This window comes from Calonectris borealis, chromosome 7, assembly GCF_964195595.1.
Source record: "Calonectris borealis chromosome 7, bCalBor7.hap1.2, whole genome shotgun sequence".
NCBI lineage: Eukaryota > Metazoa > Chordata > Aves > Procellariiformes > Procellariidae > Calonectris > Calonectris borealis.
Genome location: NC_134318.1, coordinates 11,110,520 through 11,136,050, shown reverse-complemented (window position 1 = coordinate 11,136,050; position 25,531 = coordinate 11,110,520). Strand labels below are relative to the sequence as shown.

Here is a 25,531-nt window from a genome sequence, read left to right as displayed (position 1 = left end):
GTATATAAAAGGAGATAAAAATCATATCAATTGCTCCTACTTGCCACTTCCTGTTTATATCTCCAAAGTAATTTTATGTATTTTTTCCACAGCACTAGGCTCGCAGCTTTCAAGTTGACTTGCTTATGCACTCTCCACCTAGATTTTTCAGTCATTGTCTAGATTAGAGGTTCCCCTGCTCACCTTGTCCTGCAGATATGGGTGCAAATCCATGCACCTGGGTTTATATTATTACATTTAGCTGTGTTTCTTTACTGCACACAGCAAAGCAGCAGGCAAAATTAACTACCTAACAGCTCTTTTGACTCTCACTTGTCTTCCCTTCTACCACTGTGTTTTCAGAAATTCTCAGTAGCTACATTTATTTGCAGATCACAGAAAAAAAACGACAACATGGAGCAGCATTAAAAATATTCCTACTTGATGGAACTCACAATGATGACTACTTCGAGGTCTGTAAGCCAGTTCATAAACTATTTGAAACATGTTTTGATACTGCGTCTTACTGATTTTTAACCAGGATATTCAGAGTTACTAAGCCACAACACCTAACACAGGCAGTACACTGTAGCGATACCAAAGTTGGTTTAAATTTGGGTAGATCAGGTAATAAACATAGCTGCAATAGAGAATAACAGAAAATTAACAAACTGGCAAATTAAAGTTTAATTAAATGTAAGTTTTCTAAAGAGCTACCAGTGGCAAAGTTAGCGAAATTGAACTGACTAGGCTACCTCTGCAACATACAGTAACTTGTAATGCAGACGGTACGCGTATTACAGCAAGGCAGTGGTCTTTGTGATTTAATGTTATTTTATTCTACATAAAGACAATTTTCTGTAAGTCATCCTAGTACCTGGATCAGGTGATATGAAATAGCAGCACACCATTAGTGTGCTTCCTGGTTTCAGAAATTTCCCTATTACTCCAGAGAATAGGATGGAGAATTGAGAAGACAAGGCTATTGCTATTCAGGAGGAAGAAGTTTTGGGAGAGCTGTGTATTTTGCATTCAGTAAAGCATCTTCGTCTACCCCCCATCTACAAAAAATAAGTATCATCAGCTAACAGAATGCAACTGAAAAAACTGGATATCTGATCCATCACCACCATCATTTTTAGGAAGACAATGTAAGCTGATGAAAATTTACATTTTAAAATCATTACTGCATGTAGTTCCACAATTATTTTGTCTACACAGTTCTCCTAAGACTAGCCACTCAAATACCTGCTTCGTCCTTCCCTTTACTTTGTATTAATTACACTGCAAATACTTGTTTTGGAGCGATTCTGTCATGCTTTTGTAGTACTGAGAAAATCAACATGACAATGAAACTTCTTAAAAGTCCAGAATAGTTAATTAAATTTTCCTGCATTTTATTGATTACCACTACCTACAACTGGTTGACAAAAAAAATTATTAGGATATTCTTGGATTAATATTGGTAATTCACATAGATTTTGACTGTATTTCCATTACAATGTAAATATTGGCAGAAAAGATTAAGCTAATAAAAGTAGATTCAAACACCAGAATCCTGTGTTTCTAACAATTTAATTTATATAGCATTCACTATATCTTAATACCAGATGCTACTGCAATATATGTCAGTTGTCCAGTATTTCATTAAAATGAAAACACTACCCTGAACTTTAAGGGTGCTCCTTGAATCAAAATGTCTGGTACTTTGTTTCTGGTAAATTATGGCTTATAACAAATATACTGATGACCCAAGAAGAAATATCTCAGTATCAGAAGAATACACAGCACAGGGTAACTTTTTTTTTTTTAAAAGGACCACTAAAAATCCAAAATAATTTAAGACAGTACAACAAAATAATGAGCATTTGATAAGAAATAAGAAAGTTTATTCAAAGTGCACTTAAAAACCTTTTTCAAGATATAACACTGAAATATGACTACGACGTGAGAAAACGCTAAAAGGCATCATATAAACCCATGAAAAACTCAAGACTATCTGTAAGGTCAGTGCAAGCAATGCAGCTTGCAGTACAGAAAAAAAGTCAAGGATGTTAGGGTTTGGACATCAAGAACAACCCAACAGTTCTGGAAATGCTTCCTCTCTCCAAGGCTTTACATAGTATCCCTTCGTATTTGGCTGAACGCATTTTACTTTCTGCAAAGGACAAATTAGCCCCAAGTAAGGACATTGTTCCTACCCCACAGAATTCCTTGCAGTTACCAAGTAAGGGGCAAAACAAAGGTACTATAATCGGATTATCCTGAATCTCAGCTCCACAGCTATATTTATTTCAATATACACTATCAAAACCCTAAGCAATCTTCAGATACAAATATTTTCTCTTTCACTGTTAAAACTAATGCAACTTCTACACAAGTCTGACACAATTCTACTGAAGATATTCCTGGACCATGCTGAAATTTGACATTATATTAAACCCTTATACAGATTACTTCTATAAATACTTATTCTATAATATTCAAAAAGAAGTATGAGTATTGATTAATAAGCTCAATGCCAACATATCTGGATGGCTAGAAAATACAAACCTTTCATCGTCCATTTCTAAGCTGGATTCACTTTCTGACAGTTGCCTGCAGAGTGCTTCCCTACGTTCCATTTCCCTCTGTAATTTTCTTTGAAGTCTCAAGTTTTCTTCTCTCATATGTCGCTCCTCTTCTAAATATTGTGCCATCTTCTCTGAATCTGAAATTCAGACTTTTGTTAAAATTTGATTAAAATTCAATTTCACAGACAGGCAAATATGTTGTGCCTAATTTTACCCCAGTACTTCAAGAATGAGGGTGTAGAAAATGCTCAGGATGGATCACTCAAAATTCTCATCTCCAAGTCATTAGTTCAAAGCTTAACTCAGAACAGCAGCTACTAAAATAAGTTACTGGTTGACAGCAATTTTGGAAAGAAAAGGTAAAAAGCAAAAGAAGTATTTACTTAACCTAATTTGAAAAGAAAGAAAAAAAGTCATGAAGAAAATAATAAAACCAAAACCATAAAGAAGAAATACAATGATTTCTGTTTCATTAAAATAATGCTATTCCACATTTACAAAGATTTTACTGCAACACACAGAAGAAATTATTTTAAAGATATATTTCCATTTTGAAGGAGGAAGCACAAAACAAGTTCTGAAATCCAAAACACTCAAACTTCTATTAAATTGCTACCTTACACGTATTTTATAGCATTCTTTCAATTACACATTTTATCATAGAGTTTGGCCAGCAGAACTGTGCCAATATTAAAAGCCAACAAGTGGTTTACTCTTTACATCAAAGGGCAATTTGAGTTTGCAATTCTAAACAAGTTCAGCAAACATCACTTAAATGGTCTGGTATCACAGGCTATTTAAAGTGATAAAATGAAATTATGGAAAGCTACGAAGCATTTTGACAGATTATTTAAATAAAATGGAGCACATGATGAAGACTTATGACACACAATGTATTTTGTGAGGTTTTCTAACGTTTGATCAAGTTTACAGTTAATTCCTTGATATTAAAAAAAAGATTACGATTCATCATGCTTTGTGATCATTTCTTTATGCAGCACCCTTCAATCAAAATATTCCTGTTTTAGAAGACTGTTCCCAAACTATCAACAATACGTGATTTATCTCTCTTCTGTGGAAATATTGCTTCCAAATGTAACAGTATCACTTATTTAAAACTATTATTATACCAAAACAGTTCCTAGACTAGAAGTGCTTCAGGAATACAAAATGTAGTACCAATATCAGAATTCAGTAAGCAGATTTTATTAAGTATTTATGAATAATACTACTACTAGAAGTTCTCTGATGACCACATATTGCAAACACCAAACTGAAAACTGTATTTCAGTTTCATCTTCTGCTTGCAGGCTAGCACATCCACTATTTCCATCGGTATTGCTGTTCACATTGCAGCTCTGTTTAATCTGTTCACAAAGGGAAAGAGTACTTTTAAACCTAGATCTTATTTTCAAGAAGAATTTCACTTTAAATGCTTCTGAATTTTTACTCTAAATCACAATAATTCAAAAAGAAACCACTTAAAAATAAAGAATACTTGAAATTAATTAGGCTAGATTTGTACAAAGAGTACTTTAAATCTAAGGCCTTGCTCTCATTCTGAAGTTCAGTAAGTGAAGGCTGCAGAGCAGAATTGGCAAGTACCGAGATTGGCAGTCCTTATCTTCTTTTAACGGACACAAATTAATACCACGAATCTGCACACAAGGCCTCTGCAAAAGAGCACTCTCCCATCATCCCTGTCTTTAAGGAAGGCCACTGCCTCTGGCAAGCTACTTCTCTAAACGGGGGTTGAAATATTCCAGTCAGCCTGTCAAGACCAGCACACTAGAAGGGGAGAATATTGCCTGTTTCCCGCTCACCCAAATTTTTCTGTCTATATGGTTAGGTATCTTCTTACCTACCAATTGAAATATCATGCTACTGAGTAGGAGCTAGGCAGAACTGATGAAACTCAGATAGAAGTTTTAGATTTATCATGAAGGAATGAAGGATTGGCATTGCAAAGATCACAGGAAGGCGCAAGCGACCTTCCTGCCAGCTGAGACCACGTGCTCAGAGCCGTAGCCTCTTCTCTTGAAAGGCAGGGCAAAAAGCAGGCTTTCCACTTCTGGTCAGGGGTCCATGACACTTTTCACAACAGAAACACAAGGACTTCTACACATCTATTTATTCTGTCCACCTTCAAAGCGATCTTACATAGGTAAGAACAAAATAAGATTATTTGTTCTGCTGTATTGTGAAGTCAAATAGCTGCCTGAACAATTAGTCTAAAACAGCTACAAACAATTATTTAAGGGTAGCTGCAATCACTAACAAGTGAAATTCTTATACACAACTTAACTTTATTTTGCTAGCTGTTAATTCTTTTGAGTAATTCTTAATTTATAACAAAACTCTTACAAAGTAGGCCATAAGTATGTTTTGAAAAAATCTGTATGTTGAAATAGCGCTAAGTCTCTGAAAAAAGGAAAAAAGATAGAAACATTTTTTCTGGCCCAAAATATTCAAGACATATTTGTTGATTCTTCCAGACACCCTTCTAGTAAAGCTAAAAAAACCCAAACTGCAGGATAAATACATCAACTAGCAATAATATTGCAATTATGAAAATGTTTTAAACCAAAGCTGCCCTATTTTTTTCCACTTCTACCTTAAATTCAAACTCATGAAAGTATATATATAAAAATCTTACTTTACACAAACTTAAAAAGATTTAAAACAAGTTGTTTACTCACGCTGTAACTGTGCAGCCCTCAGTTGTTTCTTCAACCTCTCCACTTCATTCTTTAAAAATCTGATATGTCTCATCATATTTTCTGGAGAATCTATCTCCATTGATATGTCTCTGGGTGACGGTGGAGCAGATACTGGCTGGTCTAATTTCTCCTGCAAAATTCTGTATGAAAAATAGTTCAAACTTTACCTTCAATTCTAATGAAAAGAAAACCCCTTAAATCCCCCAGAAAGCCTCTGCAAGAATTCTGACAGGTATGTAAGATTTACTTTAACTACTGGCTTTTGGGGAGAGAATTTTGGGAGAATTTGGGAGCATTTATAATGCTTTCTTTTTTAACTCAAAATAAAAAAAGGTAAAATTTATTGTCCAAGCACAGATGGATTTTCTAAAATATTCAGACATTGACACTCTCCAACGTTTCTGCGTACAGTTCAGGAAAAACAAATTCTGTACTATATATATTTACCTCAGTTTTATACTCAAATACTATATATATATATATATATATATATATATATCTCATTCATATTATTATTATTATACATCATATATATACACACACCCTCTCTCTCAAACATACTTATTGCACAAAATCATTTCTAAGCAAATTCATTTAATCTCTTATGATTTTTTACATTTATGTTCTTAGAGGAAGAACACATATTCAAGATGAAAAGATGAGTAAAGTATGTCTATGGTGAAACACAAGCTTTTCTGCGTTTCACCATTACCAAAAGAGAAAACTTCACAGACATTTTCTGAAGCATAGTCAAATAGTCTCCCCCCGCCACCCCGCCTTTTTTTTTTTTTTTTTTTTTTTTTTAATCCCCAAACAGAAAGGTATTCCATATAGTCAAGGTTTCAAATACCTCAAATAACTGATTGTAAATTCAGGAGTAATGAACTTCTCTTATAATGAAATAGGCATATGGTAGATATTAAATGTTCTAAATTATGATTTTCGGAGTTAACATTTGAAGTATTTTTCAGCCTGAAAGCATGGAACTGTTCTTCACTAGAAACATGTCGATTGGCCAGATCCAACTCCACCCTGAAGAGCGGAGAACTACGCAAGCACAACTCTTTGCATGGCCTAGTATTCACACATACCATACAAAGTGGAACTAAAGCATGGTCTGACTCCTCCTAAGAAAACACTCTGAGATAAATTAAACGAGAAATGGTTTGGCTGAAAGAAGGCTTTAAACCTAAGATGCATAAAAATCCTACCAAAGGCCCATCCTGCCATGGATTTACCACTGTTGAATATCACATCTAGCTCTTCAGAGCACCTTCCACACAGCAGGGCTCTGTAAAATAAAACTACAAAACCTGCAGTTCTCCTAGGCTCAGGCGTCTTCTGAGGCACCAGTCAAGATTCACAGAGTCACACTAACATAACTGTCCTTAAACATGTAGAAGAAAATAAGGTATTAATCATCTCTTCTCCCCTATTCCCCCCCTCAAAACAGAGTTCTTATAATATGGCATTAAAGAGAGGGTTGCTTTAATATATATTTTTAATCTTTACTTTCCCAGGAATATAAAGTCTCACTGTCTTAACTTCTACTGAAGAAGCAGCGGAAGGTCTCAATGTCATGAGTGCACACCATTGAGAAAAAGCTGAAGTTTTCTTCGAGCAGATAGGGGAAAAACAAGAGCTTCTCATATATCACATACACTAAAATACCAAGTTATTTTCTCTGGGCCACGAATACAAAGCTGACTTCAAATCAGAAGCTTTAAAAAGAGTCTATCAGCAGTTGAAAAAATTCAGCAAATTCCTTCAAGCTTTCCCAGGTCATTTATTATACTATTTAGTTTCATCTACTTTAAGCAATCAAGGATATAGCATCATGTAAACAAGGAGCTTTACAACCGCTTTAACTTCCAAGTTTTCATAGATTAAACAACTCTTATGGGACAGAGGTGAACATATTTAATCCAGAACATTTTGTATTAAAAAACACACTGCAACAAGACAAACCGTTTTTCTGCTTCAAGCTTATCCATCCTCTTCCAGAGACGATTCACTAGTGCTTCTTGTTCTTGTTCCAAAGTATTTTCAAGGTCAATCTTCTCACGTCGTAACTGGAGAGGAAAGGCAATCAATGAAAATGTATTTTTTGCAAGAAACTGTCATTATGAAAGATCATTGCTGTAACAACACCATTTTACACGAAGTTCTAAGACAGCAAGGAGAAGGTGAAGAAGACACAAAAATCAGGCACAACACACTGGTCACAGAGCCAGTGAAAAATCAAGAGATTCAGGAGTTGCACAGTTGTCATGTTCTTAACAGAATTTTTTCTCACAGAACTTGTTGTCTCTAGCAAGTAAGGAGGAGCTTGAAACCTGGACACATGGTCACTGATGACATGACAAGCCTATTCAAAAGACATCTCCTATTCCGTGCGTCTCAAGCTCAAACTGAATTTACTGTCCACTACACCAACATTATCTCTTTTGGAAAATTTTAGTCTTTTTTTAGTGGAAGAATCACAGTTAAGTAGCCCAGAAATGGAAGAGAAGCCATGTTTGCCTTTTGTTAGATAAAGGAGCGACACAACAAAAATAGTAAAGAAAAAATTATGTGAACTGCCTTAAGTGTTACTGTATCAACCCTTACTAGCAGAAACAAATGATTTTCTATCTTAGCAAAGGCTTTATAAAAGTAAATGCTTAACTTGACATTATTCCCATTCACTTACTGTGTGAACAAACATTGTTGATTCTACTATAAGCTAACAAAAGCAGATATAATGTAGAACCACACATGAAGAAATCTATTATTAGTATTTTAGTACAAATACAATGCAAATATTAATAAGAATACACTGGAATACTAAGAGGCACAGCTGATCTTATTCAGTAACACTGGCAGCTGAACTCCAGAAGTTAGCAATAATGAAACATATGAATGAAATAATAGATCATGAATATAGATAATAAATAATAGATCATGAATAATAGATAGATGAAATAATGAAATAGCTCAACACCTTTATAGGTGGAAAATAGCATGGAGGTATTTTTCCCAGCCAAGCCTTAATTAACACTCACCACCTTCCCGATGGACAAATAATCCCACATTACAAAATGGAAAGACTGAAAACAGATTAAGTGATTTCCTCGCATGTTTACTGCGTCACGGGGTGAAGTGCTATTACAGAATCTAAATCTGTACGGGCTCTGTGCTAACCGCTAAATTAATATTGAGATACCCAAACCAAATTTAAACTTACGCACTTCAGTTAAGAGTGCAAGTTTAATGAATGTACAACTTTCTTCTTTAAAGCTTAGAGGAATTATTTACTCTAAGTAAAAACAGACATATATTGATGAGTAATAGCGAACATAATTAGAAAAAGAAACACTGTTTAGTAAATCTTTCTATGTCCGAATTTCCAGATGTACATTAACAGTTGAGGGAACTTACACTTCAATAAAAGAGAAGTCAGGAGCAACATGCTTCAGCCTCACACGAGGGATGAGAATTTGGATCCTGACCGACACTTCATTCCCCACACCAGCAGGGGCTGGAGTGGTACGAAGCCAAAGGGCTCAGCCCCGGGAGATACAGGGCGCTTTGCCTTAGGGCACTGCTCATTAGCCACTTTGGCCAATGCTTGGGGCTGACAGCGTTCAGAGGGAAGAAAGTACACAAAGTGTTCTGGGAATCTGGGAATCTGCACACCGTGCTTCTATGTTACCAACACGCAGGTCTTCAACATTGCATAGCTATCTATATAAAAGACAAGATGAAAAAGGTGTGACTGCAGATCACTACTTCTGCAGCAATGGTTTTTGCATCACTTCAACGCAGCATGGTTTAGACTCACCTGCTCTGACACAGTCTTTTTACAACTACTTACAACTTTTTACAACTATGTTATTGATCTAGCACCAAACAAATCCACAAAAACATATGGGTGAAAATAAACCTGTTTCATTTAATGGTAGGAAGAAGAGCACACTGGAATTTGAAGAGAGAGTAAATTACTTATAACTTTGGATTTGAAAAATCTGAGATTACATTTAGTATTATAGCAACCATCACCAAGGCAGTGGAGTCCATTAATTAGAGCATGCACAATGGCGAAGTCAAATCATCAGCAACAATATACAAATGAGCCTTGTGTTGTGGCCTGAAGGCTGACAGACATGCTCTGATGAAACACCAAAGAAACCCGGTTGTGAAACAGAGATCTAAAACTCCCCATTTCCAGCACTATGAAAACACACTGGAAACAAGTATCTTCCTTTCCTGATCTTGAGTGTTGTCCCAGTTCCTCTCAGTGTCAGGATATTAAAGCTTTGAGGACGAACACCTTGAATTGAACCTACAGGAGAAGCGACTGCAGCATCCTGACCAGAGCTGTGAATGCAGAGAATAGGTATATTTGTTTTGTACTAGGTAGTTTCAAGTGTACTTTGAAACGCAGTCAATGAACTCTAGTCAATGAATTTGTTAGGAACGTGATAATATTCTGGACTAAAATAAGCAGGATGGGATTACATCTGAAGTCAAACCAGCAAATCTGTCACTACTAGTGTCATTCTATATGGGTTCAAAGTTACATTCCAATCAAACATCATTTAATTTTTACCGTCACAACAGGGAAATGAGGAAGTATTGTTGGCTTTTTTGGACCTTAATCTTCCCTTCAGACGAAGAGAAAAATCTCTTTTAACCTTGATCGCCATCCAATTGTGTTTCTTCTCATCTCTCTCTCCCATGCATACACTTAATTTACTTGAAATGCAGCTAAAATATCCATTGTCTGTGTGTTCCTGGATTACCGCTTCTTCAGTCTTCTTGCCAACTTACTAACAAGCACAACTGTTCCCTCCTGAAATGGAGATCTTCCAAATCAATTAAAGTTGAATATGATCTCTGCCTAAGCCCACTATCCCAAATTTCACTTCTCTGCTTCTCATCTGCCCCTCACTCTTTGTAGCTTTAATTCTTTGCTGCTCTCCAAGAATATCTTTCCAAAAGATTTTACACATTTCATGTTGTTCTCCTTTCAAAGGAGGAGATTATTACTAGCAGTTTAGTTGTTATTTCTCATCTCCTAACTGCATCAATTCTAGTTTCTCACTGCACTGTATGAAATGGAAACAGAAAAGCAACTAAAAAGAGTAACAGCAAGACTACACAAACTTGGCCTCTGTAGGACAAAAATGACAGCTATGTATTTTCTATCAAATCACTGAACTATAACACAGAACATTACTGCTCATTTTAACTGAGAAGTTCAGTTAATGAAATAGTCACATGTTGCAAATTTCTTCGCCTTCAGAGAAGAATGTTCTGCCACTTCAAGCTGACTTAAGAAAATTAAGTCAGGTCACATTTGAACCCTAAGATCCAACTTATTTAGGAATAACATTCTACACAATCATCACTGCTCAAACTGGCTACCTACCGATCATCTGTGGCATAAGCAGCTCAGATGAGAGAAAGCAAAGGAGGAAGGACACAAAGCATAGATAATTCATGTTCCCTATTTTAAAAATAATAGTTTAGTGAACATATGTTGTAACTGTTTGTTCACTGATTACAGTGATAGATCTAGCAATGCAGCCCTAGATTATGGTCAAAGCATTGCTGAAGTACTCCTTCCAAGCCCTGTTTAACAGGTCTCACAAAACTTATGTTGAAGCGTTGCGGCAATCTCTCTTCCTTAATTCCCTATGTGTACAATAAAGGCAACATTGCTCTGCTCGCAACTTTTGGTTGCTTCTTGCTAGGTACGGCACATGCCCCAAAGGCTGTTGCTTCAGCTGGTTAATAAGCACAATATGCTTTTTTTTAATTTGTGTAAGAGAAGAAAGCATGCTGAAGTTCAAAGTAACTTGAGATTTACTATAGCTGACTGTAAGAGAAAACAAAAGTATACATTGCATTACATATAAATAGCATGGAACTTCTAAGTAAAACTGACAGCCAAATTTAACATCTTCATAAACAAAGTAAGTTTTCAAGGTCAGATGAGAGAAAGACCTTTAAGCATCCATGCTTTTTGAACCATCTATCGTTGATATTCAAATGTACCAACAAGTTTCAAATTTTATGATTTCACAAGTCTGTCTGCCCAGAATGATACAAAAATAAGTATCATTAAGATTTTAGCTGTGGCTCATGCTAACGTTTCAAAGACTAAAACAGCTTAATACGTATGTAAGCTTACTTTGCATTTTGATTAAGTGGCCGCCACCACCACCTTGTGGCTAAGAGAGTTATTTCAATCTCATGTTAATTTCCATGCTAGTTAAGGATTTGCTGGCAACTACATCTTCCTACCTTTCTAGTTTTCAGTTTGTTCCATAGATCTCTCCATACAGAATGTTAGCTTAAGAATCAAGAAAACCCATTTCATCATTAAGATACCCATTAATTAATTTACCCACAACGTCAACAGAAATAGAAGAGTCATAAAAACAATGGCTGAAGTTCAGATTACCAGCAACAAAAAAGTTCTACACCTGATGAGAACAGCAAAAAAATTCACAGAAATAACGTACTATATTTACACCACCCAAATTATTGGACTTCCACAAGCCAGAAAAACTGAAGCTCTTTAACAAGCCTGTATGTTTCATCAGTTTGCCTTTTAAGTCAAAAGGACTCCTACTAATGCCACTGAGACGCTTTGATGCACACGCCTAAAATTAGACATAAGAGCAGTCCCAAAGTCTAAACTTCCAGTGGAAACATGACCAAAACAAGTGGTGTTTTATCTCTGCAATCTTCATAACTGTCTAGGGAGAAAGGGAGTTGGATGTAGTCAAATCTCAAATCTTTTTTAAGTATACACACAGCTGACATCATACAGTTCAAGTCCTGTGCTATCCAAGCTACCACAAAAAGGTGACCTAGACCACAACTAGACCACATACATATTGTTTACTGTTGTGCTTAACCGCTATTAGAAGTGACAGTCTTTCTCACTAGCAGCATGAGAGTGGAAGCTGATGAACAGCAACAAGAAGCATTACTTACCAAAAAGTTTTGTTTGCAAAACTCACGGCTGTCCAGCAGACATGAAGGCCTGTAGTAAGGCTACTAGAAGCTATAATGCCCATGAAAAAAAATTAAAGTTTCTCATAATAAATTATTTTAATGATTTATTGCTTTGAAAGTCAAACTGACTTTTCCATATTCTTGATATTGCCCGGTTTCTTACATACTTAAAAAAAAAAGTCAAATCTAATACAAAACAAGCTTTTTTTTTTTCCCCAGAATCCCTTGTTTTACAGTTAGATAATTCTAAAAGTAAGGAGTTACCTGCTCCAGGGTGAGCTGCTTCGAAATTGTATCATTTTCCAGTTTTTTAATCTTCTTCATCAGTTTGTTCACTTGAAATTCCTGTTCCTGCTCTAAATGCTGCTCCAGTTCAGCTTTCTCATGCTGCAGCTAAAAAGTCAGGAGACATGGAAGTATTTTAAACACACAAATAAAAGTATGAAACATGATGCACCTTTTATACGTTTATTTACACGTTTATTCTTACTGCACAGTAAATTCTCTACTGATAATTCTTCTCAAAAGACTTCAAAATGCACAACCCATCCAACAGCCCTTCAGAAAGCAACATTTTAAAATGTGTCCCATTTACAAAGCAGATGGAAGTAAACTACATTTCCAAATATTTAATAAAGTCAAATCAAAATAGATACATTATATATAGCATATAAAATAATTATAGACATTTCAAAAGTCAAAAATCTATCATAATGTTCACAAAAGCATTAATTTTAATCTAAATGCATCATCTCAAGAGCACCCAAAGCATAAAATGCAGGTCTTAGCGCTTCCTTTTCCCAGGCAGCTGAAAGCTTAAAATCATGATTGAAGTGATACTACTGAAATTGCTGTTCAACAAGATAGTAAAAAAAACAAAAAAAATCCAATTTCTACTCCTATGCTATCAAGAATCAAAAGATTCTGATGACATAAAAACACCGGTCATTTCAAATCAACATTATAAATTTTCTTAACACTTAAGGGAAATTTTTTTTCAGTTAATACTTCGATGGAAAAAAACTTTACTCTCAAAGCTCTCAAGCAGATGGAAACAAAAAAAGACCCCACATTTTAACATAACTTATGGCTTGGAGTAGAGTCACTTTTAACATTAAAGTCAAAATCACAATGGAATCCCTCTGAGACAGGGACCCAAGTCTTCCTGTGGATAGAACAGTGTGACTGGCACCATGGTACAAACACATGAATTTTGACTTAGGGGAAAGTAAATGTCATCAAAAAACAATGGTGTAATTACACTGTGCTCTGGCCATGCACTGAAAATTGCAGGCACTTTTTTCCACCTGCTTATTTTCTATGCCAGTTCTTCTGGCTATCACATAACAATACGTAAGATCATAGTGTTTAAATGTGTGAGGAAAATTTGAGGAAAGGGAGACACAACTCACAATCAATGACACAAGTCAAGGTTGCTGGATATCCACAGTGAAGTTTAAAACAAGCTAAAATTGCTAGTTCATTAATTCAGTTCCTTTTGCTGCTATTTAGAGACAAAATAGTCTGTGAAGTGCAAGCTGGCAGAGAGTTCAGAGCAGAAAGGATTGTGTGGAGAAAGCACTAGGCAGACAGTAACTACTTGGCAATACAGTTTAACTGTCTTTTCAGGGTTTATCAATTTCGAGATTTTATTTTTCACAAATTAAAATAAACATCAGAATAGTAATTAAAAACTAAATGAGATTTATTCCTTTCACGTACTAAATTACAGCCTATTTTACAAAACCCCTGACGCTCATGGGAATTCCCATGCACTTGAGGAAGCCACCTAGACTCCAACATGATAATCACTGAAACTATCATGGCAGCTCTTGATCAAACGGTTAGGAAATTTTGTTAAACTGTCTAGTTGGAAATAAAGCCGTTTCATTTCTTGTGTGAGAATATGCAGAGCTGCTAAGTGAGATTTTCATTAGAAGAAAAATTTATATTCACACTATTGTTTGTGTTGTCTGATAATCAAAAATTTGAAGTTTCTTACTTCAGCATTGGAGTTAAGCTTGGTTGGGAAAAAACAGATTTAATACAAAAAGGACGTTATTTAGTCTTACAACTCCATAAGCCCCTCTCCCTTCCTTCCCCACCCCTACGCAGCAGCTACAGTTTAAGATTGAGGACAGCCAAAGAGCCCAAGGAGCAGAGAGCATACGGACTACCACCTAGCTCAAGGTACTTGCTGCACTTTCATCAATCTTCATTTTGCTTCATTAAAAAAGCTTTTTTTTCACCTAACTAAAAACTGAGACCAAAGCCAGTTGCTGTAATCAGCTTACATTTAGCTAGCAAATTAAACTGTGCGAAAAGGCACGCAGCCAGAACCTCTTACTCAGCCTAAAGCCAGATGCTGCTGACAGAAAGCCTGTGGTTGGGGACTGCTAGCATTTGCAGACAGTCTGGTGAGTCAGGCAGATCATATAGCCATATGAAGGCACCTCAAACCAACTTAACAACAAATACCGATTCTTGCTCTTGTGTGCTTTATGCAAGTGCAACTACTGTATTATTTAAAACAAATTGAGCTGCAATAGCACGATCTTGCTTGTCAAATCATTCCTTTTAAAGCTTGCTGGAATTTCCATCACACAGGAACTGATGAGGCTTACTCGTTAGATCTGTAGTTGCTGTGTAGGATCTACTAGACCCTACCTTGGGAGCGTGAACATACTGCAGCCAAAGGACCACTCCAGCCGATCAGAAAGCTACTAAGCGAAGCCAGGAGAGATCTATTACAGGAATATCTTCTATTCTGATTTGAACATAAATATACCAGAAAGCAAAGTGACTGGGAATAAAAAGAAACCCACAAACACTTTCTCCTTGAGTGCTAAAAGGGATTATAACATGAAAGCCCTCTCGGACATTCTGATGAACCTCCTTTATTATGCTACTCCCCTTCACCCTTTCGGCTTCATTATTCAAAGAGGAAGAAAAATACTAATAACACACCCCAAATACATATAAATCGTATCTGTCACTCATAATTGGGTAAAATAATTTTTCGCTTTTATTGGCTTTGATCACAAAACCAAACCAAAACAAACAAAAACCAGTTAATGCTGAAACCGTAACACTGAAAAACAGAATTGCTAACAATGAGAAAATATCCCCCAGTAAAACACTGGTGGATAGTGTTTATTTTACTTAGGAAAGTAAGAGAGTATTTTCAAACTGTTTTTAATTAGATGCAATTATAGTAACAACTGTTTACAGATATACCTATGGCTGCCAGCTAAAGAGAAGGAAAAAACGTGTTAGAACGTGTCACCCTGATAACTATGTCTTATAGACCCTGAATTGCATATAAAAACTGTAGGAGAGATACTGGGAAAATTTTCAGCTACATAAGATCAGAGATAGGTTCGGTGCAAGAGAGACAGCTAATACTTTAAAGTGAGAACGGGGCTATCAAATACAAAGCTCAGCAGCAGAAAGAGTGCATGCATTAGTTCAGGTAAGTCCTATGCAACCACAGTAATATCCTCCTCTCTCTACAGAAATAAGTTTCCTGATAGGTCCTGTAGGACCACATTTACCTTACTTCCTTACTGTACTGGCTTATTCTGGGACAGCGGGAAGTGTTTTTGTGAAATCATGGAGCTAATGGATGAAGTTCCCCCTTAAAAAAACAACCCTCATTTATCCCCCAGACTATGACCTTGTACATTGTACTGAACAGTTTATTTTTAGTACTCCAGCCCTCAAAAGGGCTGTCCAATTCCTCCTTTGCGGCATCCTGAAAGTCCTATTTATTAACAAATTTGTATCAGCAGTTTGCCTCCTCTTTAAGACCAGATGTTCATCAAATAAATGATAGATGAGCTGGCTCTGTTTATACCGCTCAATCACATTTGCATCCTTGAGCTGACGCATCGTATTTTGGAGAGCAGGAAGGGTAATAGCTTATGTTTACAGACATAATTTTTGAAAGATTTGTCAGGAATCAGACTTGCATGAGAAACAGTTCTGTATAGCCTTCCAATTACTTAATCTGCCTGACTACACATTATGCCATTATCTTGGTATGTCGTAACGTTTTACTTTCAAGGACAGATACTTGGACCAATGTGCACTTCCAAAAATATAAGGGTATTGAAAAAAAAAAATCTGTATTTGCTTTTGAAAAGGACTGTTGCACAATTTAAAGAATAATTGACTTTAAGTTCAAACAACATTAAAAATTAATTACTCTTTTCAGCAGCCTTGTTTCACAAAAGATAAATTTTCAAGATTTACTACTTTAAATTTCAAAACAGAAACTCAACAAGTCCACATCCACAGCTGCAAGAACAGATCCTGCATCAAAACACTTCTAATGATACTCTGCAAAATATTATTACCATTCTAAAATGACTAGGGATCAAAGACTCTATAAAAATATTGTTCCAAACTTTCCAGAGACTTAGTCAGGTAGACAAAAATATAATTAAAGTAAGTACATGGGAAAATACAGTGATTGTATATAAGGCTTATAAGAACTTTATCAGGAATATATGTGATGAAAAACTTTTGTTTACTCCAAAACCTCTGTTGAGATGCATGTGCTCCTTCACCTCTGCAGCATTCAGCCTAGAAAATTAAAAATTATGCTAAACAAAGGAAATTTAACTAGTACAAGCGCGCACTTATTTATTGGGCTTGTAGAGGCAGTAAAAGCTAATGCCACACAGTTATAAATAGGTATTATCAAGCAATGGTATGGCACCAGAAAGCCTGGCAACAGGAAGACAGTATTATTCCAGTGAAAACACCTTCTTTTATGTGCTACTGTATATGTGTAGAATCAGTCTGGCATATAGTAAAATGTTTCAAAATTAATTTCTTACGATATTGAAAACCTGATGTAACTGTGTTTTATAATAGTAATGCAAATCATGCTGAACTGGGAAGTTCTTGTTAGGCTGTTAGCCAGCAGCGCTGCAGCTCATGCTCTGACAGACAGCTTTCACATTTAAAACGTTTTAACATTCTGGGAGCTCATTCCAGATGCCACTCTGAATGCGATGCATAAGCCCCTGCATTTGTGACAAACAAAGGTTTGACAAGGCAAAAAACACACAGGCACTATGAAAGAAGTCCCTCTGCTAGGTGGCTTTCAACTGAATAATATGGCAGTAATTTTGACACAGCCACAGACTAGGAAATACTTGAAAAGTTAAGAGACTACAAATCATTTGCAGTTTACCAGAAATACACCCCTCCCTCTGTTCCAAAAGGCAAAGTCTTAGATAAAACAGATTCATATGTTTTTTTTTTTTTCTCTTAGTCCTACAAAAAGCAGGAAGTCATTTGATGCACAATGTCTGACAGCATGAATTTTGAAAGTCTAGTTCCAGGTCAGACCAATGTTGCCGGGCAAACAAACACAGAGATTAAGAGTTTAACCCCAAATAGCAAAGAACAGTGGAGCAACCAATTACTGCTGACACTTCCACTGGAGACTACTGTATTTCTGGTTAAGTCATCATCCAAAGTCTGCATTTAATTTAGCTAGAATTCTCTCCAGAACAAAGGTACCAGAAATGGAAGTGAGCATTTATCAATTCGTTATTAGCCTTATAACTGCCTCATCAGTCTTGCATCCTTTAATAAAGACAGAATTGCTACATTCTAGTAGGTAATGATAAGTATTGGCATTCACAAATCTCTGGAAATTCAGAAAAGTAAATTGTAATTATTAACACTCTATGTCTGAAAAATAATAGTCAGGAATTTAGCACTACACCTGTGTAATGGGAAGAGTATCCCGAACTAGAAAAGATATTGTAATAAATACTAAGTTGACCATGTGATGTGTGCTAATAATGCCCTCTTTTCCAGAAAACGAGTTTATCTGCAATATCAGGAGTTTCTCTTCTCAGATTTTTTTATCTGGCAGTCTACATGGGTATAATTTCCAGGATTCATAATCGAAGAATCAAAACTTCCAAACAACAGATAAGCTTTCATAAAACAAAAATCAATTGCAATATTATTTTCAGTTCTTTGCTATTTAAGAAAGTTGCCTGCAACTCACCACTATTCTAATATCAACTTACTAAATCCATGATCACTACAGAGATAGAAAATCATTTTCGTGGAAACATACTGCAATATTCAAATGTTTCCTAATTCTACAGGTAAGCTCTTTAGGGGAAGGGACCATTTTCTTTGTATAATTTATAATCTGCTGAGCATGTTACTAGTGTTTAGGAGAACATATTAATACACATTTTTTGCATTTCACAGCAAGTTTATCACATCAAAGACATAATCAAGCCATGAAATGAGATCTGCATTCAGCATGCACACAAGCAGAATAATAGTTTTAATATTAAACTGTTTGTTTTAAAACAAACAAACAAGTCCTCTACCTGTACTGCAAATCTTGAGCCACGGCAAAGGTATTGAAAAGTTTGGACTACAAAACCTGCTGACCAGGCAGATTCCTCTGACACAGCTTAAAATATGCTTTGCACTAGAGCTTTGATATATCCCTTATCATCTTCTCCTCTGTGCACTGCACAGGTGAACCTGTAAGCAAGATATTCCATCCCACTCACCCTTCACAGGCACAACCGCTACCAACATCGACAGGACGTTGACAGCTGTTCTCTTTTTCAAGTAAGCTGGGTTAATATTTAGACAGAGGACAAACTCACAGTTTACTTCCAAAAACTGCTACCTGATGACATTGAGAGAAATTACACAGTTTTAGGACGAACAATTTGGAACACAAGTGCATTTAAGAATTGTCACCTTTTAAAATCTTCTGACCATGTTTATCAAACACTGAATGAGGCTTACAGGAAGGCCATGTGAAATGAAGTGTAAGGCTGTAGGCTGAGATACTGTTTAATAAAAGCAGGCAGTGGTCAGAATTTTACCTCCATGTTATTGTAGTTATGGCTATGTAGTTACTTTGTTTCAGCAGAAACTTGCAACCTGCCTACTGAAAGCTGAATAGTATCTACGGGACGATGATGAGGATTTTCTCCAGATGCCGTACAAAAGGCGAGAATAACTTCACCAGTTTTATGCCTGCATTCTGTTTCAGATATACGTGCTTCTCTGAATCTTTCTCTCACTAGTGAGAATGAAGTTACACCCTTTAAGGGTTTCCAATGGATAAACAGTGTAATGCCCTTGCATTATTTCATACGTTACAACAAGGCACCCCTCCCTTGGCCATTTTGAGAACAGTAGATTGTTACCTTCTTCCTTAATTTGGGGCAACAGCCAAAGGATACTTTCTGCAGAAAGTCCATAGCAGAAAAGAATAAAAATTAATTGTAGTTTTAGGTTGACAAGAAGCTTATACTTCTCTTTGTAATGTGTGAACCTATTTTGCATAATATTAGCAATTTAAGAACTGTTAAAGATACAGCTTTAAAGCAATCTCAGTTGAATTCTAGGAAAAAGGCTAAGCATATTTTAAGCAATTACTAAATACAGCAATTCAGTTGCTGCAGGACTTGTGCAGTTGAACAACTTGTGCTCTTGAACAGATTTGTGTGCAAGGTCATTATATGAGTTCAAAACCCTTCAGCCAAATCAAGCCAATTCATGCTTCTACTTTTAAAGTAAGTTTTACTTTGCTCTACACTATGTATAGTACAGCCCCAGGTAGCCTGGTTCTGTAACCGATTTCTGCATAGCCCTTTCAATTAAACAACATTGCTCAACAGTCCATTTCTCCCTTTACTGGAAGAGACTTTAGTGGAAAGCTCTTTCTATAGTGATACCTACATCTTACTTCAATTAGAAAAGAACATTCAATGTCCCTATTTTACTGCCATCTGCTTCTCTTTTTTTCATAAAAATGTATGACTTTGAAAGCAAACGTACGTCTTATTCAGAAACATTCTTGTCAGTCCGTAAGAATAGCAAGGGGAAATAGTAATAGCAGATCAAGGATACTTTATTTTGATACTTAACTTACTATATGATAATAGGCATCAAATAGACAAAGTCATAGAAGTCCCAGTTTTCAGTAACAAAAGCATTAGATGGGATTAGCTCTAATGTTTCCAAACAGTGTATTTCCTAACTGCAGGGCTAAACATGCCTTAAGTCTCCAGCTGCAGAACATAAGAAATGCTTACAACATGCAAATTAGGTTCTTTAAAATTGACTAGTTTTTTATGACAAAGCTTGTAAGTAATGGCATGAAAAAAGCTATAGTGGATCACACCAAACATTCACACAACTTAGTACCCTGTCTCCTTCAGAGGCCAAAAGCAGGTATTCAGGCAAGTCTATCAGAACAGGACAAGCATATGCAACACTTCCAACACATACTTACCTACTTTCCAAAAATTAGCAACTTGGGTAATGAAAATAAGTTTCTCTGCCATAAGTTGTCCCAGCATCTTCAACTTTTTACTTTTAGCACCCAACTGATGTAAGTGTTTTAATTCAAGAGAAGCAACTGTTTTGTTAAAAGTATGGACAAACTTACAGATAAAGTCTCCTTCAAGCATCACAGCACATTCTTGTACATGAAGTTTAATACTTCAGGACTCCTATTAAATATCAAATACTCCAGAAAAAAGCATCTGTTTCACTAATATTTTAAATTAATCAGTAACTCTCTTCTCTAAGACAGTCAACATTTACTTTAAGCTATGTCCTTTCTTTGCATCTCTATACAAACTTTCTAGATTCTCAACACTATGAGTTTGCAGATGCAAACTTTAAAGCAACATATTAAAAAATTATTATTCACTACACTTCTTGTACTTTGCTTATATCAAATGTCAGCTTTACAACAGCTACAACCTGACCACATCCCTCTGACTGCAGTCACACTAGCAAAAAAGTTCAATCTCCAGTTGGTCCTGAGGCTCCTGGGAGAAACATCAGTAAAGGCACCAATTACCTGCATCAGTTTTCTTGAGAGCTCATTTGTGAGAAATTCCTCTTCCTTTTCATAGTTTACTGCAAGTGTTTCTTTTTCTTTCTGCAGAGCTTGAATCTTCTTAAATAGAGTATTACTGATGAATTCCTCTTCCTGCTCTGCCCTTGCTTGCTGTGAAGTAAAGACATAGTTTTAAGAAAAAAAGGGAGCAAGTTTCCACATTAAAAGCTGCAATTATTCCATTCCCCTTTAAATGTCTCCCCCCCCCCCTTTTTTTTTTTTTTAAATCTTGCCCATTCTCCTGGAGAACAGTAGGATGGATCTAAGTGCTAACATTAGATCTAAGTGATAACATTCTAACATTATAGCACCTTTCTTCCTTTCTTGTTCCCCAATTTTCAACTTGGGAAACTACACTGGTGCTTTAAAGTGGCCTCCCCCCAACCAAATGCCCCAGCTCTCCTCTCCAACCTTTTAAACTTTATAAAAGCATTACTGATTCACAGATACCTACTTTTACCTACTCTATTCCTGAAAACAAATTCCTCTCTAAACATTCTCCATTACAAGCTGAAGCACAGCTCTGAGACTGCTGCATTCAGCACTGTGCCTTCTTTCCAGATCCCTTAGACTGCAGCCCTGCTTTCTAGGAGTCAAATAATGCGTTTATTCTTGCTTCTGAGCCACAGACAGCACGGTTCTTCTCACGAGGATTTCTACCCAACCACCAGCCCAGGAAAACATACTTACATTACTTCTCAGAACTGTTAATTCACTACATACAACATCAACTTTAAAAAATGCCATGTGGTAGCTTTACCCTGAGGATTTCCAAATTTCACAAGAGGAAAGCTACTCTGGAAATCTTCCCCATGCAGAATCACTAGAGAAGACGATTTCCATTTCAGCTGTCCTATAGCACCTAGGCACTGCTCAACAGAAAGCCAGCCTGTGAGCTTGCTCCCTCGCATTCCCTACAGTTCAAGTGTTCATATATTTTTTTTACATACGTATTAGAAACTTGATAAACGGAACACAGAAGTTATCTTTTGGAAGTCTGCTCTAAAAGGCCATAAAGGGTATTTCATATGGGCAAATGAAAGATCACAGCTACAAAGTGGTAGAGCCAACTCTTAATTCCACAGTCCAAAGAGAGCGTAGAACAACAGAACGAGGACAGAAATACAGAATTCCCAAGTCACCACCTTTTACAAATGAGACAACAAAGTGTCAAGGAGTGTTTTCATTCCCTGCAATAAAATCCACATCACTTGAACTGCAGATTTGTGATTTGCCCTGATTCTAACAAAATGATACCAGCTTATAGTTTACAATATGGAAAGATTCAGTAAGTTTTATTTCAGTAAAATTTGATACAGGAAAATTTAAGAACTGAAACAGAAGCATAACTAGTTTTACTGAAAGCTTAGCTTCCATAATCTGCCCAAAATGTGCCAAAATAACCATCTCTTTATATAATTGTACACTGGAAAATGCTCAAAAGGTTCCACTATGTCAGTGATCTTTCAGCCGGAATGATATATTCCCTCGTAGTCCCAAGAGACAATTACTTAAATGGAGACACCTTCCATGCCTACAAGAAAAGTCTTCGCCCATCTCTATTGCTTTCTTGTCTTGGCCCTTTCCCACTAGCTGCCACCAGCTCCCTTCTCCCTGTCACCAGCAGAGCTGGCACAAACACAACCTGAAAAAAAAAGAAAATAAAAGAAAAACAAAAGAAAGGTCTGGCACAGTTTATTAGCTTAGGAGCTTAGGTCCTGCACAACACCTCCTCTCTAATGTTTGTGCATCTCAATGGCAGAGAACCGCTACTCCAGCACATTCAGCACTGGTATTATCACTTGTCACATCAAGACAATGTGGATTTGTCCAAGAGCTCTGAAAAAATGCTAAATTGTCAGCTCACATCTCAGAGGATTAAAACTCAAGGAATCTAACTGATCTCAGTAACATCATCTATCACTAAATCTGGCTTTACTTAGAGCTACTAACAATCTTACATCTTCAGAGACATTTTGGAACAGAGTAAACAAGTCAAATTGCAAGGGTTCATTGTCCTCAAATCGTTAAAATTCATGCATGCTCTTCCAAAATCAACTCCTCCATTGCCTTCACTACATAGGATTTCTACTGCTGTCTGCTTTTCAATGGTTCAGACAATAAAAGACAGTAACACAGACCAAGCTTACCTAAAATTAAATCTAAAAAATTCTAAAAAAGAAGAGAATCAGGGTGTTTCTACTTCGATTTCTGTTCGTTTCTGACTTGCACAGATTTGTTCTGCTCAAGCTTTGTACCAATGAAAAGCTCTAAAGTCACATTATTACAGCACCGAGCCAGCACAACACTTCGCAGCCAGATCCTGGTGTTACATTAATGATGGGTGCTTAGGCCAACGTGAACACGGGCTGCCAAGATCCCAGCCCACTCCCAGCCAAACAGCAATGCCCCTCCTTCGTGCTTGCACGGGTGCTCATGTGGCCAGGCAGCAGGAGACACCCAAAAACTAATCCCTTCCCGTCCTCCTCCCATTTTTCTTTCCTGGATCTGCTTCCTAAACTGGCGTACCACACAGGCAGAGTGCTGGCACGTGGAAACGAAGAATGAACAGACACAATTTAGACCTGTTTGAACTGCTCTGCAACAACCCCCTCTGCCTACACCGTGTAGGACACCGGCTTGCATTCAACCGGCTCAAAGGAAAGGCTGAGTATGATTACATCTGCCTCCATTATGTGAAGAATATATTTCCCAACTGAACAAACAACAGGAACCCTATAAATCTACGTATGAACTGTAAGTTCCAGATATCCACACATCATATTTAATACAATGAATGTCCACTTAAATTACCCAAGGGTCAGCAATTTCAACACAAACTTTTTAGTCAAAAAACATCATACAGTTATTAAGACTGGATAAAAAAGCACATGATGCATCACCATATTTCTTCTAAATCCACATAATTTCATTCTGAAGCTTTCCCTTCATCTTGTTACTCATTACTTGGCGATAGTTCAATTATCTTAAGTAATAAAATCATTCACGTGTACCTTAATATTGCCTAAAATCTTGAAATCTGTTACTCATTTAGCCCATAATCAAATTGATGTTGTAGAACAGTCATTAAAAAAATCAGTTTTTAATACTATTTCCTGCACAGACTCTGTCACTGCAATATTTTTCTGGACGTGTATACATTGTGTTTCCATATGGATAGTCTGCCTTTTTATTAAGTATCTGCATTTGAAAAGAGGCTCTGATATGATCAGCAAGAAAAGAGAACAGAGCATGGAAGTCAGAGACAGTAGGTCGTCTGTGAGGGTACAGAGTTCTTGGTTTTTCTCTATTATCCATATGACATTCAACATCCAAAAACACTAACAGGAATTCACTCTGTTCTGTGTACCATATTACAAAATAAACTGCTAAGGGACTGAGTGATATAAAATGATAACACCTGGTCAGTCAATCTCTGGAAACCTGAAACAAGCAACCTACTTCCACCACAGATTTTCTGCATAACCACAATCACATCCACCTGTCTCCTGCATCTCAGAACTCCGTGTATAGCTAACTCAGAGCATTTCATGGACGCATCCACTAAGGAAAATCTGTAATTATTGTGGTCAAGACCATAAATGGCAGAGACTATCATGTTACTTGCAAGAAAAAAAGAATGAAGAGGGGGAAAAAAGCACCTCATGCACATAAACCACACAAAACCTCTTATATTTTCTAGGAAGAAAAATCCTATTATTTCTATTGCAATAGCATGCGAAATTCTGATCACTAGTAGAGCTGATGCATGGCATGATGTAAAAACTTGTCCTTGTGAGCTTACAATCTAATGAGCTAATTTTAAAAGAATTAAGACGCATACTTCTCCTATACTTTATATAGTAACTGAGTATCATATTAGGAAGTGAATCTCATTAGAAGTTATTTTTCCACATGCTGCATATACTGCCATAAACTGAAAAGTTTAGTGTTAAAATCTTTTTCTGCTCTCAGTTCTTCATCCTGTAAATATACCTTTAGCAGACCAAGTTCACACTGCTAGATTTCCCTCTGCCCTCTTGCTCCTCCTACATGTAGCAGCTTCTGATTACGGTGGGATGCTCTCTTTCTGTATCGCGGGACCACACCCCAACCACACTGCTCTAGTGGCACTATTTTATGAAGCAGCAAAATCCAGTATTTCCAATGAGGCATCAGCTTGAACACACTCAAATAAAAAAAATAATAAAAATAAAAATCACAGCTCTCTACACTCCCTTCTCCTCCCAGTCAGTTCTTCTAAAAGCTTCACAAACCTTCCTGATACTGCACAGTAAGTAAGCAGGTTCAACAATCACAATTAATACCTA

At 36.5% G+C, this 25,531-nt stretch overlaps 1 protein-coding gene across 3 annotated transcripts in view; it reads right to left on the bottom strand.

Moving 5' to 3' along the window:
* CCDC6 (coiled-coil domain containing 6) overlaps window positions 1-25,531 on the bottom strand; it is a 54,854-nt gene that overhangs the window by 12,805 nt on the left and 16,518 nt on the right. For all 3 annotated transcript variants that reach the window (XR_012674258.1, XR_012674259.1, XM_075154288.1), the window contains exons 2-6: window positions 21,162-21,311; window positions 12,548-12,676; window positions 7,241-7,344; window positions 5,252-5,412; window positions 2,533-2,689 (exon numbers count right to left, since the gene is read on the bottom strand). Coding sequence is in view for 1 of the 3 variants with exons in the window: in XM_075154288.1 (XP_075010389.1) it covers window positions 2,533-2,689; window positions 5,252-5,412; window positions 7,241-7,344; window positions 12,548-12,676; window positions 21,162-21,311 (701 nt within the window). In the remaining 2 variants the exon portion in view is untranslated. The remainder of the gene's footprint in view (window positions 1-2,532; window positions 2,690-5,251; window positions 5,413-7,240; window positions 7,345-12,547; window positions 12,677-21,161; window positions 21,312-25,531) is intronic.